Source organism: Erythrolamprus reginae, chromosome Z (genome assembly GCF_031021105.1).
Source record: "Erythrolamprus reginae isolate rEryReg1 chromosome Z, rEryReg1.hap1, whole genome shotgun sequence".
NCBI lineage: Eukaryota > Metazoa > Chordata > Lepidosauria > Squamata > Dipsadidae > Erythrolamprus > Erythrolamprus reginae.
Window position 1 is genome coordinate 4,487,401 of NC_091963.1, and position 17,013 is coordinate 4,504,413.

A 17,013-nucleotide genomic window follows, 5' to 3' on the forward strand; every position below is an offset into this window, starting at 1 on the left:
AGGAAAATAGGGAAAAGAATCTGCTTACCAGGTGTTCATCTGGCTAGCGTCCTTAGCCAATACATTATTTCATCCCCTGGTTAGGGCTTTAAAAAAACTTTATTTGGAGAGAGTCACAAGGAAAGAGCTTGCAAACCAGTAAGAGCTGGGGACATTGTTAGTACTTGGAAAGAAACATTTGGAGCAAGTAGAGCAATGGAAGAAACCCTGCAAAGACTTAGGGCTTGGAAAACATTCTTCTTCACAGAGAGTAACATTGAAAGAGCTTGCAAGAGGGTAGGAGCTGGGAACATTGTTAGCACCTGGTTAGGGCTGGAAAGAAATTTATTTGGAGCAAGTTGAAAAAAAACACTGGAAAGTCTTAAGGCTTGGAAAACATTATTTGCAGAGAGTAACAATGAAAGAGCTTGCAAGCGGGTAAGAGCTGGGAACATTGCTAGTACTTGGTTAGGGCTGGAAAGAAATTTATTTGGAGCAAGTTGAAAAAAAAACCACTGGAAAGTCTTAAGGCTTGGAAAACATTATTTGCAGAGAGTCACAATGAAAGAGCTTGCAAGCCGGTAAGAGCTGGGAACATTGTTAGCACCTGGTTAGGGAAAGAAATTTATTTGGAGCAAGTTGAAAAAAACCCCTGCAAAGACTTAGGGCTTGGAAAACGTTATTTGCAGAGAGAAATAATGAAAGAGCCTGCAAGATGGGAAGATCGTTAGCAGCTAGTTAGGGCTGGAAAAAAGCTGCATTCAGAGAATAAGATGCACCCAAATTATCAACCTCTTTTAGGGAGGAAAATGGTGCATCTTATATTCTGCAAAATATGGTATTTTTTACATTTATTACTGTGGCAGCATGACCGTGATCATATGACCAAAATTCCAGACCCTTGTCAACCAACTCAGATTTATGACAGTGGCAGTGCGGTGACTTTCTGATAAGCAACATCATCAAGGGAGCCAGATTTAGAAACATAGAAACATAGAAGACTGACAGCAGAAAAAGACCTCTTGGTCCATCTAGTCTGCCCTTTTACTATTTCCTGTATTTTATCTTAGGATGGATATATGTTTATCCCAGGCATGTTTAAATTCAGTTACTGTGGATTCACCAACCACGTCTGCTGGAAGTTTGTTCCAAGGATCTACTACTCTTTCAGTAAAATAATATTTTCTCATGTTGCCTTTGATCTTTCCCCCAACTAACTTCAGATTGTGTCCCCTTGTTCTTGTGTTCACTTTCCTGTTAAAAACACTTCCCTCCTGAACCCTATTTAACCCTTTAACATATTTAAATGTTTCGATCATGTCCCCCCTTTTCCTTCTGTCTTCCAGACCATACAGATTGAGTTCATTCAGTCTTTCCTGATACGTTTTATGCTTAAGACCTTCCACCATTCTTGTAGCCCGTCTTTGGACCCGTTCAATTTTGTCAATATCTTTTTGTAGGTGAGGTCTCCAGAACTGAACACAGTACTCCAAATGCGGTCTCACCAGCGCTCTATATAAGGGGATTTACTTCACAACTAACTTTTTAAAAAATAAATATTTATTTTGTCCAATACACAATACATAGAAGAGAATAGACATGAGGTAATATATATAAAGAAAAATATAAAATAGAGGAGAAGATATATGAAAGGAAGAAAATATATATGATATATGAGATAAAGGAAAGACAATTGGACAAGGGACGAAAGGTACACTAGTGCACTTATGTACACCCCTTACTGACCTCTTAGGAACCTGGAGAGGTCAATTGTGGATAGTCTAAGGGAGAAATGTTAGGGGTTGACACTATTGAGTCTGGTAATGAGTTCCACGCTTCGACAACTTGATTGTTAAAGTCATATTTTTTACAGTCAAGTTTGGAGCGGTTAATATTAAGTTTGAATTTTTTGCATGCTCTTGTGTTGTTGCGGTTGAAGCTGAAGTAGTCATTGACAGGTAGGACGTTGCAACATATGATCTTGTGGGCAATACTTAAATCGTGTTTTAGGCGTCGTAGTTCTAAGTTTTCTAGACCCAGGATTGTTAGTCTATTTTCATAGGGTATTCTGTTTCGAGTGGAGGAGTGAAGGGCTCTTCTGGTGAAATATTTTTGGACATTTTCAAGGGTGTTGATGTCCGAGATGTGGTATGGGTTCCAGACAGATGAGCTGTATTCTAGGATGGGTCTGGCAAAAGTTTTGTAGGCTCTGGGGAGTAGTATGAGATTGCCGGAGCAGAAGCTGCTTAGGATCAGGTTAACAACTCTAGAGGCCTTTTTGGTGATATTGTTGCAGTGGGCTTTGGCACTTAGGTCATTTGATATTAGTATTCCAAGGTTTTTTACTGAGTGGGGGTTGGCTGTGAGAATTTGTTTATTCAGTTTATATATGAGGTTAGGATTCTTTTTGCCGATGTGGAGGGTAGAGCATTTGTTGGTTGATATTTGAAGTTGCCAGGTGTTAGACCAATCTGAGACAAAGTCGAGGTCTTTTTGGAGAGTAAAATAACAACTGCAGTGATTTATTTAAGAAACGCTTCAAGAAAGGTTTTACAACGGGACAGAATTCCCTTAACAATGGACTTGCTTAGCAACTGAAATGTTGGCTTGCAGTTTTGTGGTTATAAGTCAAGGACTACCCGTATATCAATAATACACTGCCAGGAAAAACACAATGGAAGTCTCTTGGTGTATGATGATGTTAAAGGTGCCTAACTACAGCCCACTTAAAATGATTTAAGAGGCGTTAATTCAGTTCCTGAATTAAACAACAATTCTGCTGTTCTCCAATTTCCTTATATTTTCAATCAGGCGAAGCTGCAAAAATGGCGGGCCCCAGGGGGAGAGCCTTCTCTGTGGCGGCACCGACTCTCTGGAACCAACTCCCCCCGGAGATCAGAACTGCCCCTACTCTTCCTGCCTTCCGTAAACTCCTCAAAACCCACCTTTGCTGTCAGGCATGGGGGAACTAAACATCTCCCCCTGGGCACATTTAATTTATACATGGTATGCCTGTGTGTGTGTCTGTTAGTATATGGGTTTTTTAAAAATCTTTAAATATTTTAATTAATTGAATTATTTATTATTTGTTTTACACTTGTTGTGAGCCGCCCCGAGTCTTCGGAGAGGGGCGGCATACAAATCCAAATAATAAATAAATAAATAAATAATAAATAAAAATCAGGAAGAATTGGACGAGTGATTTTTCCCACGCTTATATCAGTGTTTCCCAACCTTGGCAACTTGAAGATATTTGGACTTCAACACCCAGAATTCCCCAGCCAGCAAATGCTGGCTGGGGACTTCTGGGAGTTGAAGTCCAAATATCTTCAAGTTGCCAAGGTTGGGAAACACTGGCTTATATAATATCACAGAAAATTTAAAGAACAAAAATACAGTTAGATCCTCAACTTGTGACTACAACTGAGCCCAGAATTTCAGCTGCTAAGCAAAACATTTGTTAAGTGAATTGGGCCTCATCTTACGACCTTTCCTGTGGGCAGCTGTGAAGTCAATCACTGCAGTTGTTAAATTTAGTTGTGTGGTTTTTAAGCGAATCTGGCTTTCCCATTCTGCTTGTTAGAAGGTCTCAAAAAGGAATCACACCATCCCACTGTCATGAGTCAGTTGCCAAGCATCCGAATTTGAATCACGTGACCCTGGGGAGGTGGCAATGGTCGTTAAGTGTGAAAAATGGTTAGAAGTCACCTTTTTTTGGTGTCGTATCTTCAAACAGTCGCTAAAGGAATAGTTTATAAGTCGAGGATTACCAGTGCTGTATCTTATCTGGTTTTCATATGGACAAATGTTTGAACTTCCAAATTAATAACTGAAGAGCTGATTACAGTGCAGACCATGAGTGATGGCTCTCAGAAATGGATATTAGTTCGGAAACACAACATGATTCCATAATAATAAATGGCTTCAATCATAATAAAATAGGTAGGCGGATGGATGGATGGATGGATGCATGGATGGATGGAGAGACAGACAGATGGATAAGTAGATAGATAGATGGATAGGTAGGTAGGTGGATGGATGGATAGATAGATAGATGGGTAGGTAGATAGATAGATAAATGCATGGATGGATCGATGGATCGATGGACGGATCAATGGACGGACGGACGGACAGACAGACAGATGGATGGGCAGGCGGGCGGGCAGGCAGGCAAGCAGAAACCAGTATAGCAGTACCACTTATATACTCTTCACAGTGCTTTTAGAGCTGAATACAGTGCAGACCATGAATGATGGCTCTCAGAAATGGATATTAGTTTGGAAACACAACATGATTCCATAATAATAAATGGCTTCAATCATAATAAAATAGATAGATGGATGGATGGACGGATGGATGGATGGATTGATGGGCAGACAGATGGACAGACAGATGGACAGACAGACAGATGGATAGGTAGATAGATAGATGAATAGGTAGGTAGGTAGGTAGGTGGATGGATGGATGGATGGATAGACGGACAGACAGACAGACAGACAGACGGGTAGGTAGATAGGTAGGCAGTTAGGTAGATAAATATATGGATGGATGGATGGATGGACGGACAGACAGATGGGCAGGCGGGTGGGCAGGCAGCCAGAAACCAGAATAGCACTACCACTTATTTACTCTTCACAGTGCTTTTCCAGTCCTCTCTAAGTGGTTTACATTAAGAGTCAGCCTCTTGCCTCCAACGATCTGGGTCCTCATTTTACTCACCTCGGAAGGAGGGAAGGCTGAGTCAACCTTGAGCCTACTGGTGATTCGCAGAGTTAGCCTGCAATACTGCATTCTAATCATTCGGCACCATGGGAAGAAGGGAAGGAGGGTGGGAGGGAAGAGAGGGAGGGAGGGAAGAAAGGAAGAAAAGAAGGAAGGAAGGGAGGGAGGGCAATAGTACTTAGACTTATATACTGCTTCACAGGATGGAAGTACCTTTAACCTGGTGAGATTCGAACTACTGGCAGTCGGCAGAGTTAGCCCACAATGCTGCATTCTAACCATTCTGCACCATGGAAGGCAGGGAGGGTGTAGGGAAGGGAAGGGAAGGGAGGATGGAAGGAAGGAAGGAAGGAAGGAAGGAAGGGCAATAGGTCTTAAATGTATAGACTGCTTCACGGTGCTTTACAACCCTCTCTAAGCAGTTTACAGGGTCAGCCTATTGCCCCTAACAATCTGAGTGCTCCTGTTACTCACTTTGGAAGGATGGAAGGCTAAGTCGCCACCTTGAGTCGCCTCGAGAAGGGCGGCATAGAAATTAAACAAACAAACAAACAAACAAATAAATAAATTCAACTTTGAGCCTGGTGAGATTTGAACTGCTGAACTGTAGCTACCTGTCAGCTGGAATAGCCTGCAGTTAAAAGAGATGAAAAGGTGGCCCAACCTCTTACCTAAAGTCAGATTATCTGAACTTGTCTGTTTCATGCACTTCTCTCGTTCAGCTTCAATGGTTATCATGATGGCACACTCTGGAATTGTTCCGGATACCTACAAAAAAAAAAAAGTCCAGAGGAAAAAAAAGTTCATTATTCAGTTCTTAAAGAGACCGTTTTTAAGTGAGTTCTGGCCTGCTTTTACGACCTCACAGTTGTTAAGTTAATAGCACGGTTGTTAAAAGGGCTTCTTCCGTTGACTTTGCTTGTCACAAAGTTACAAGAGTCCCTAAATTAATGGTTGTAAGTCAAGGACTACCTCCACAGCAGCTGCCTTTGACATCCAAATTTGCACCCAAAATTCTGGCAGCTAAGGAAAGACTTCATGAACTCAATCTGTATAGTCTGGAGGACAGAAGGAAAAGGGGGGACATGATCGAAACATTTAAATATGTTAAAGGGTTAAATGAGGTCCAGGAGGGAAGTGTTTTTAATAGGAAAGTGAACACAAGAACAAGGGGACACAATCTGAAGTTAGTTGGAGGAAAGATCAAAAGCAACGTGAGGAAATATTATTTTACTGAAAGAGTAGTAGATCCATGGAACAAACTTCCAGCAGACATGGTTGGTAAATCCACAGTAACTGAATTTAAACAGGCCTGGGATAAACATAGATCCATCCTAAGATAAAATACAGGGAATAGTATAAGGGCAGACCAGATGGACTATGGTGGAAGGTCTTAAGCATAAAACATATCAGGAAAGACTTAATGAAATCAGTCTGTATAGTCCGGAGGACAGAAGGGAAAGAGGGGACATGATCAAAACATTTAAATATGTTAAAGGGTTAAATAAGATTCAGGAGGGAAGTGTTTTTAATAGGAAAGTGAACACAAGTACAAGGGGACACAATCTGAAGTTAATTGGGGGAAAGTCCAGAAGCAACGTAAGAAAATATTATTTGACTGAAAGAGTCATAGATGCTTGGAATAAACTTCCAGCAGACGTGGTTGGTAAATCCACAGGAACTGAATGTTAAACATGCCTGGGATGAACATATATCCATAAAATACAGGAAATAGTATAGGGGTGGACTAGATGGACCATGAGGTCTTTTTCTGCCGTCAATCTTCTATGTTTCTATGTTTCTAAGTGCTATATCGGATACCCCCACCAACTATTAAAATCCTTGACAAATCCAGACATAATCAACTGACATTTCCGGGCATTGAGAATGTAATAACTCCATTATGATATGATCTGTTTGCCAATAAAGCCATATATCTCTGAATAAATATTTCCACATCACCGCGCTCTGTACACCATTAGGTCGATAAATATTTGGGGTGGTTGAGTCTGAATTAATCTCAGCTTTCCCAGGCATATCGGGCCGGAAACCGATGCAGAGATGCTAACTGAACCTGGGAAAGGAATATTTGCAACTCAGGGTTGAACTGTTGAGAATCCTGGGTGCCTCTGAGCTTGAAGATGCTTTATGACCCAGCTAGGGAACATCATCAATGCTAAGATGGAGGAGGAGGAGGAAGAATCCCAGCGACTGATTAGGTCCCACAGAGTTGGCCTTCTCCGGGTCCTGTTGACAAAACAATGTCGTCTGGCGGGACCCAGGAGAAGAGCCTTCTCTGTGGCGGCCCCGGCCCTCTGGAATCAGCTCCCCCCCGGAGATTAGGACTGACCCCACCCTTCTTGACTTTCGCAAACTTTTGAAAACTCATCTATGTTGCCAGGCATGGAGGAATTGATATATCCTTAGCTGCCTTTGATTTTATGGATGGTGTGTTTGGGGTGTATGACTGTTTTTAATAGGGGTTTTTTAAAGACTGTTTTAAGATTGGATTTGTATATGATGTTTTATTGTTGTGAGCCTCGGAGAGGGGCGGCATACAAATCTAATAAATTATTATTACTTATTATTATTAAGATGTACAGTCCTGAGCTTGACTGCTTTCCTGTAGACATTTTATGACCCAACTAGGTAATTTTATTCGGGCTATAAAGGAGGGGTGTGTGTGAAAAGGAGGCAGCAGAGGAGGACAAGGATGAAGATGGGGGGGGGAGGATGAAGAGGAGGAAGGGGAGGAGAAGGAGGTCCTTGGTAGTCCTTGAGCGTTGTTGTTTACTTGCACAATGTTTTATTACCCAGCTATCTAATATCATCAGTGCTAGGAGAAAATGGGATTTGGAAAAAGGAGGAGATTACAGATAACCAGAGTTGGAAGGGACCTTGTAGGTCATCTAGTCCAACCCCCACCCCGCCCAAGCAGCAGACCCTACACCATTTCCGACAGATGGCAGTCCAGTCTCTTCTTCTCCAGGGATGAAGCTCCCCTGACCTCTGAAGGTAACTTCTGTCCCTTTGTTTGATCGCTCTCACTTTCCTCCGTATTTATAGCCCTTCATTGGCCTCTGCCATACATGTGCAGGGGTGTGGGGCGGGGGTGTGTGTCATAGGAGGCCAATTGTGCATGCATAGGGGAGTGGGGTGCATGCTTAGGGCCGGGGAAAATTTGTTTGTTTGTTTGTTTGTTTGTTTGTTCGTTCGTTCATTCATTCACTCACTTACATTTATTTATTTATTCATTCATTCACTCACTCGCTCACATTTATTTATTTATTTATTCATTCATTCACTCACTCACTTATTCACTCACTCACATTTATTTATTTATTCATTCATTCACTCACATTTATTTATTTATTTATTCATTCATTCATTAATTCATTCATTCACTCACTCACTCACTTACATTTATTTATTTATTCATTCATTCATTCATTCATTCATTCACTCACTCACTCACTCACATTTATTTATTCATTCATTCATTCATTCATTCACACACTCACTCACTCACTCACTCACATTCACTCACTCACTCACTCACTCACTCATTTATCTATTTATTTTATTCATTTTTTTTTTAATGCCGCCCTTCTCCTTAGACTCAGGGTGGCTTACAACATGTGAGCAATTGCACTTTTTCACAGACCCCACAATCCGGGTCCTCATTTGACCCACCTCGGAAGGATGGAAGGCTGAGTCAACCTTGAGTCGGTGATGAGATTTGAACTGCTGATCTGCAGATCTAGCAGTCAGCTTCAGTGGCCTGCAGTACTGCACTCTACCTGCTGCGCCACCCCGGCTCATATGGGAGTCATGAATGGATCGCATTATGGGTGCCCGTGCAACGCACTTTCGGCATAAATCCAATAAATAAAATGACAACAAAACGTTTAGCCATCACTGGGACTAAAGTGTAGTTTTGTTACTCTCCTCTTCTACCAGTAGCTTCACAAGACCACACAAAGAATGTCAATCGTGTTTGTAGTAAGTGGTACCTATACCTTTATCAAGAATATTGTTGAATTCACTAAAAGAATGGCTGCAAGTTGAGGACTCTCCATACAGGGAACCCTCGACTTATGACCACAATTAGGCCCAAAATTAATGTTGCTAAACGAGGCATTTGTTAAGTGAGTTTTTTCCCCATTCTGGTATCTCTTCTTTTTTTCCTTTCCCCCCCCCCCCCCCACATTAAGTGAACCACTGCAGCAATTTGTAACATGGTGGTTAAATGAATCTGGACTTTGGTTTTTTTGTCCCAAAGTTGCAAAAGTGACCACAGAATGCCACAATGGTCATAAGTACAAAGCAGATGCCATGCAAATGAATTTTGTACTGTACAGTTCGGGTCACCGCAACTCAAGAAGGATAGAATGGAACTGGAAAAGGTGCAAAAAAGGGCAACAAGAATGATGAAGGGAATGGAGCCCCTCCCTTATGATACCAGGTTGCAACACCTTGGTCTCTTCAGCCGTGAAAGACGGCGTTGAAGGGGTGACTTGATCGAAGGGTATAAAATCATTCGTGGGATAGAAAAGGTGGATAGAGAAAAAATATTTTCTCTATCACACAATACTAGGACGAGGGGCCCCTCCCTAAAGCTCATAGGTAAGAAAGTGAGGACAAATCAAGGGAAATATTTCTTCACCCAGAGGGTCCTTGGTTGATGGGATTCCCTTCCAGAAGAGATCATGACAGCTGTCAGCCTGGAGAGCTTCAAGGCAGGATGAGATGGATTCATGGATGCCAAGTGTATCATAGGTGGTTATTGGAACGGATGTCCAAGTGCCGCCTCTATGTTGTTTGAGGCAGGCAGGGTTCCCTTGGGTCCCATTTGTTGGGGGTCAAGGGAAAGGGAGGGCCTTGCCTTCTCTTTCTGCTCAAGATCCCCATGGACAATTGGTGGGCCACTCTGGGACACAGAATGCTGGACTCGATGGGCTTTGGCCTGATTCTAAGGTTCTTATGTTTTTAATTTTGATCATGTGATCATCAGTCACTTTTTTCCAGTGTCGTTGTAACTTTGAACGGTCACTAAATGAATTGTAAGTTGAGGATTACTTGTAAAGAGCACTAACCACTTAGGTGCTGAATGGCAAACTCAGCACAAAACACACACACACACACACAGAGTGATTAGTGGGAAATGCCACCAAATTTTCCCGTCCACAAATTTTCCCCACTGAACAGTGAAACATAGAAACATAGAAGACTGACGGCAGGAAAAGACCTCATGGTCCATCTAGTCTGCCCTTATACTATTTTCTTGTATTTTATCTTAGGATGGATATATGTTTATCCCAGGCATGTTTAAATTCAGTTACTGTGGATTTATCTACCACGTCTCCTGGAAGTTTGTTCCAAGCATCTACTACTCTTTCAGTAAAATAATATTTTTTCATGTTACTTCTAATCTTTCCCCCAACTAACCTCAGATTGTGGCCCCTTGTTCTTGTGTTCACTTTCCTATTAAAAATGCTTCCCTCCTGAACTTTATTTAACCCTTTAACATATTTAAATGTTTCGATCATGTCCCCCCTTTTCCTTCTGTCCTCCAGACTAGACAGTGAGTCTACAGTGAAAGTCTACAACGGATCCTGATCCCTTCTTGAAAAGTCCCAGGGGAACCTCAGAGCTGCCATCTGCAGTCCAGCCGCAGGTTGAGACAACATCTGTCCCTATCATCACACTCTGCAAATTGGTCATCTGTGCATCCGCTTGCTGTTGGCGGTGCGACAACATTGCAGACAATTTCTGGAGGCAAGTTGTTCCGCTGATGGATTGCTCTCGTTGCTGGGAAGCTTCTCCGTAATTCAGGTTGGTTCTCCCTTTTGGAAAATAGGTTGAAACCCCACCCCCTCTTATTTGGGGCAGTCACTCAAATATTGGAACACTACTATTAAGCCACCCAGAGTCCTTCTTTGCATTAAAACTAGACCTGTCCAATTCCAGCAATTGTTTTCATGTGTTTTAGCCCTTTAGTTATGTTTAAATCTGTTACTCTGATATTCTTCACAATGCTGGCTGGGGAATTCTGGGAGTTGAAGTCCAGATACGTTCAAGTTGCCAAGGTTGGGAAACACTGATCTAATCTATCTAATCTATCTACCTAGCTACCTATCTATCTATATCTCTCCTCTCTCTCTCTCTCATCTACCATATCTATCTCTATCTATCTGTCTGTCTGTCTGTCTGTCTGTCTGTCTGTCTATCCTATCTATCTATCTATCTATCTATCTATCTATCTATCTATCTATCTATCTATCTATCTATCTATCTATCTATCTATCTATCTATCTATCCAATCTATCGACTGACCTACCTACCTACCTACCTATATCTATATCTGTCTGTCTGTCTTTCTATCATCTATCATTTCTCTTTCTCTCAAGTTATATCACTCTTCTTTTTATTATACAAAGGCTAATTCTTTAGGCCCTCTAAATTTTTTCAGGGTGTTGAATTCTTCTCTGGATAATCTAAATGTCTAGTTTGAAGGGAATTTCTACAGGTAGGCAACAACTGATCTCAATATTTTTGTGGCTAACTGAGCAACTTGTTAAGTGAACTTTCCCTCCTGTTATGAACTTTCTTGCCACAGCTCTTAAATGAATCACTGCTGGGGTTAAGTGGAGTGAATCTGGCTTCCCCTTTGACTTTGCTTGTTAGAAGGTCTGAAAAGTTGATCACATAAGCATGGGATACCACGACCGTCGTAAATATGAATCAGTTGCCAAGCATCTTAAGTTTGATCATGTGACCATGGGGTTTTGTGTGCTTCAATGGTCATAAGTGTGAAAAAGAGTCATAAGTCAGTTTTTTTCAGTGCTGTTCTAACTTCAGTCACTGAATGAACTGTTGTAAATTGAGGACTGTGTATAGAGAAGTCAGTTTAAACCAGTTCTTTCCTTGTAAGTTTTTAGTGTCTATTTTAGTTGTACTCCTCTGAGCTATTTATAGTTTTTTTCGACAGAACTGAAAGGAACTTGTATGTTTTAAAATACTGTATATGCAATTTCGGTCTCTGTTCCTTACCACCCTGAATTCCTTCTCATTTTTCATCACCAGTTGCTTGTCCAAAAATGCTGGACTTGGATGCCCATTATCCCCTGCACATTCGCCGGGGTGATGGGAACACATTTGAGCATCTTAAAGGCTCTTAATGGGATCAGTTTAAAGGGTAATCCTTGACTTACAACCATCTGTTTAGCGACGGTTCGAAGCTAGAACGGCAATGAAAAAAAATAAAGATGTATGATTACATAGGTCTGCAAAAAAAAATTCTTTTGCAATCATCCTAATTGACCTTGTACTTTTCTGAATCATTTTTTTTGTTCTGATTTCAAAAATGTATATAGTTTTTTTTGTAGCAGGTATAGTTTGTATGTAACAACCACCATTATTATAAGGCAGTGATGGCGAATCTATGGCAAGGGTGCCACAGGTGGCACGTGGAGTTATATCTGCTGGCACGTGAACTGTTGCCCTAGCTCAACTCCAACATGCGTGTGTGTGCCGGCCAGCTGATTTTTGGCTCATACGGATGCTCTGGGAGGGTGTTTTTGGCTTCAAGAGAGCCTCCGGGGAGGGGGGAGGGCGTTTTTAGCCTCCCGCAGCTCCAGGGAAGCCTTTGGAGCCTGGGGAGGGTAAAACACGAGCTTTCTGGGCCCTATTTTATTATTTTATTTTATTTTATTTTATTTTATTTTATTTTATTTTATTTTATTTTATTTTATTTTATTTTATTTTATTTTATTTTATTTTATTTTATTTTATTTTATTTTATTTTATTTTATTTTATTTTATTTTATTTTATTTTATTTTATTTTATTTTATTTTATTTTATTTTATTTTATTTTATTTTATTTTATTTTATTTTATTTTATTTTATTTTATTTTATTTATCATTCATTCATTCAATTTTCATGACGCCCTTCTCCTTAGACTCAGGGCGGCTTACAACATGTTAGCAGTAGCCCTTTTTAACAGAGCCAGCCTATTGCCCCCCCCCCCACAATCCGGGTCCTCATTTTACCCACCTCGGAAGGATGGAAGGCTGAGTCAACCTTGAGCTGGTAGTGAGATTTGAACCACTGACCTACAGATCTACAGTCAGCTTCAGTGGCCTGCAGTACCACACTCTACCTGCTGCGCCACCCTGGCTCACACGCTCTTTCGGCACCCGAGAAAAGAAAGGTTTGCCATCACTGTTATAAGGTATAGAAAATATACTGGCGACATTAAGAAAACAGTAATTACCACATACATTGAAAACATGGACATCCGTTTCGATAACCACTTATGATACACTCGGCCTCCATGAATCTGTCCAATCCTGCCTTGACACTATTAAGGCTGACAGCTGTCACGACCTCTTCTGGAAGTGAATTCCATCAACCAAGGACCCTCTGGGTGAAGAAATATTTCCCTTGATTTGTCCTCACTTTCTTACCTGTGAGTTTTAGGGAGGGCCCCCTTGTCCTAGTATTATGTGATAGAGAAAATAATTTTTCTCTATCCACCTTTTCTACCCCATGCATGATTTTATACACTTCGATCAAGTCACCTCTTCAACACCGTCTTTGAAGGCTGAAGAGACCAAGGCGTTGCAACCTGGTTTCATAAGGGAGGGGCTCCATTCCCTTGTAGTCCAAAATATCTTGGGGAAAAATCGCTTTTGATTAATGATCTTTTTGGCCATTAATCTGAGGTGGGATCCCTGTCTACCAAAGAAAAGTCCATGCAAATGGCCATTTAACAACTGTTCAAAGTTTCAAATTATAATCCCAATGCAGTTATGTTATATAAAAGCAAAATTCCATTTGCTTGCCCTAAATCTCAAAAGTTAAAGTCTCTAGTTTCGGCTGCATTTTAACTTTTAAAGCCTCCGGCATTAATATATGTAAAGTCCCACCCACCCAATTTTCATGCTTAAGGCAGAACTAGAATTCTCTGTTTCCTGTTCATAGTCACTCAATCAGCTTTCACTTATACGGCAGAACTAGAACTCCCAGGCGGCTTGTGATTGGCCCAAAGTCACCCAGCCCTCTTTCATATCTAAAGTGGGGCTAGAACTCATCATCTCCTGCTGATTGGCCCATAGCCACCCAACCAGCCTTCATGCTTAAGGCAGAACTAGAATTCTCTGTTTCCTGTTCATAGTCACTCAATCAGCTTTCATGCCTATGAAAGAACTAGAACTTCCAGGCGCCTTGTGATTGGCCCAAAGTTACCCGGCCTTCTTTTATACCTAAAGTGGGACTAGAACTCACCGCCTCCTGCTGATTGGCCCATAGTCACCCAACCAGTTTTCATGCTCAAGGCAGAACTAGAATTCACTGTCTCCTGTTCATAGTCACCTGTTCTGTCGGGCTCTCTGGTAGAATCCTCCCAAAAATGCACAGATACAATTCTAGACACACACACGTTGAAAATTCAAAACAATGTTCTTTATAATGAAAATTCACTTAAACCAAGCCCTCTTTTTGTATAGCAAAGAGCACTCGTCTCCAAACAAACTGGTAATTTGTACAAATCCCTTATCAGTTCTGTGATACTTAGCTTGCAGCTGGGAGGCAATTCACAGTCCTTCTTCTTTCACAAAGTGAAACACACTTTGCTCTGGTTTAGTTTCAAAGCGGGGAAAAATCAGCACACAAAAGGTCAAAGTCAGTAAAGCAGTCACGAAACACAACGATCAGATAATCCTCCACAATGGCCAAACCCACGGGCTGCTCTTTATAGCAACCTCACTAATTACCCCAGCCCCACCCAACCACAGGTGGCCTCATTTTCTTTGATAATAATCTCTCAGTTGTTGCTGCCTATGCATCGCTCTCCGCATGCGTGGCTGTATCATTAACTCTTGTTCTGAATCCAAGGAGGAGATAGATAATTGATCTCCTTCTGAGCTGTCTGCCCCACTCTTCTCCTCCCTGTCACTCATGTCTTCTTGGTCAGAGGAGCCTTCATCATCAGATTCCAACGGGGGCAAAACAGGCCTGCAGCATGTGGATGTCTCCCCCACATCCACAGTCCTTGGGGCAGGAGCTGGGCCAGAGCTAACCACAACAGTCACCCAGTCAGCTTTCATGCAGAACTAGAGCTCACTGTCTCCTGGTAATTGTCCCAAAGTCACCCAGCCAACTTTCATGCTTCAGGCGGGACTACAACTCCCTGTCTCTTGGGGACTGTCCTAAGGTCACCCAGCCAGCTTCCATGCCTGAAGTAGGACTAGAACTCACAAGTCTCCTGGTAAACCTACTTGACCCCTCTAGTAAACCCAACCATGAAAAACAGACATACCAGCTGCGGCGTTTCATTCTTTTGCCTTTAGAAATATTGCACAAGGCATTAATAAAAAAAAAGGGGGGGTGTCATAGTATTTCCGACTCCAGTTTTACTCCTGTAAAAGCTCTTTAAACCACCGAATAATTAGCCAGCTGGGCATCCGTACAAGCCACAGAAAGGTCAAACCTAGGACAGCCAACATTTGAACCAGCAATTAAGGTTTGCGGGAACCACATTCCGAAAAACACCTCTTTCCTTAGAACATCCATAAACAAATCAGTAAAACCAACATTATAAGTAATGTAAACAGTTCAAAAAGTGACAGGTCCCAAATGTTGAAATGTGGTTCTCAGGGGAGGCATTGCACACACACACACAAACGCACAAACGCACACACACACACATACACACACAGCGCTAATGCAACAATTAAAAAAAAGATTTTGTTTCCCTTGGCACACCCGAATAAGCACACAATTAGACACATGCACACCACTCCTGGTCCACCTGATGGAATGAATAGAGGAAGGGGAAAAGAGCCCAGTGGGTGGAGTCCTCGAGTTACGACCCAAATCGAACCCCCAACTTCTGTTGCAAAGTGAGGCAGTAGTTCGGGGAGCTTCGCCCCATTTTCCCAGCTTTCTTGCCATTGTTTTTAAGCAAATCACTGCAGTCAGGTCATAAATGTCCCCTTTTATGTCAGCAGACTTATAACTAGAAACATAGAAACATAGAAGATTGACAGCAGAAAAAGACCTCATGGTCCATCTAGTCTGCCCTTATACTATTTCTTGTATTTTATCTTTGGATGGATATATGTTTATCCCAGGCATGTTTACATTCAGTTCCTGTGGATTTACCGACCACGTCTGCTGGAAGTTTGTTCCAAGCATTTACTATTCTTTCAGTAAAATAATATTTTCACACATTACTTCTAATCTTTCCCCCAACTAACCTCAGATTGTGCTCCCTTGTTCTTGTGTTCTATTTCCTATTAAAAACACTTCTCTCCTGAACCTTATTTAACCATTTAACATATTTAAATGTTTTGATCATGCCCCACCTTTCTTTTCTGTCCTCCAGACTATAGAGATTGAGTTCATGAAGTCTTTCCTGATAGGTTTTATGTTTAAGACCTTCCACCATTTTTGTAGCCCGTCTTTGGACCCATTCAAATGTTTTTATTTATAAATATTATGATTTTACTGAAAGAGTAGTAGATGCTTGGAATAAACTTCCAGCAGACGTGGTTGCTAAATCCACAAGAACTGAATTTAAACATGCCTGGGATATATATCCATTTTAAGATTAAATACAGGAAACAGTATAAGGACAGACTAGATGGACCATGAGGTCTTTTTCTGCCCTCAGTCTTCTATGTTTCTATGTTTCTAAATGTCCCCATCTTAAATATGAATCACTATCAAACCTCTGATATTTGATTGTGTGACCCTAAGTATGCTGCAACAGTCATTGTGTGGAAAATAATAATAATAATAATAATAATTAATAATAATGTATTAGATTTGTATGCTGCTCCTCTCCGAGGACTCGGAAAAACAGTAGTAAGTCACTTTTTTCAGTGCCATTGCAACTTGAAACGGTCATTAAACGAACAGCTGTAACTCCAGGACTGCCGGTGCAAGTAATTTTTTTCAGTGCCATTGTTAACTTCAAACGGTCACTAAACAAAATAATTGTTAAGTCGAGGATTATATTTTCAAACCGAAACGCTTGGAGGTCGCAACCCCAACTTGGAAGTGTATTGTTCCAGTTCCTCTAAAAATATTTGGATTTTTTTCTCTGTTATTGTTTCATAATTCCATTTTTGTAAAAAAACACACATCCATTTTTCTTCTGGACTTTCCCTAACTGACAACCCCCTTTTCCCCCCCAAACATGGCTCCTTTGAATAAACACAGCAATTAGTCAAAAGTCCAAAAAAAAGTTGCTCAGATCTTCTCGGTTTTATAAAAATCGAGCCCAATTTTCAAAAGCAGGAAA

The 17,013-nt window shown here is 41.2% G+C and overlaps 1 protein-coding gene across 1 annotated transcript in view; it reads right to left on the reverse strand.

Annotated features, from left to right (window-relative positions):
• VIPR1 (vasoactive intestinal peptide receptor 1) overlaps window positions 1–17,013 on the reverse strand; it is a 114,072-nt gene that overhangs the window by 60,588 nt on the left and 36,471 nt on the right. Inside the window, exon 2 of the mRNA XM_070729964.1 lies at window positions 5,373–5,469. Within this exon, the coding sequence (XP_070586065.1) occupies window positions 5,373–5,469 (97 nt within the window). The remainder of the gene's footprint in view (window positions 1–5,372; window positions 5,470–17,013) is intronic.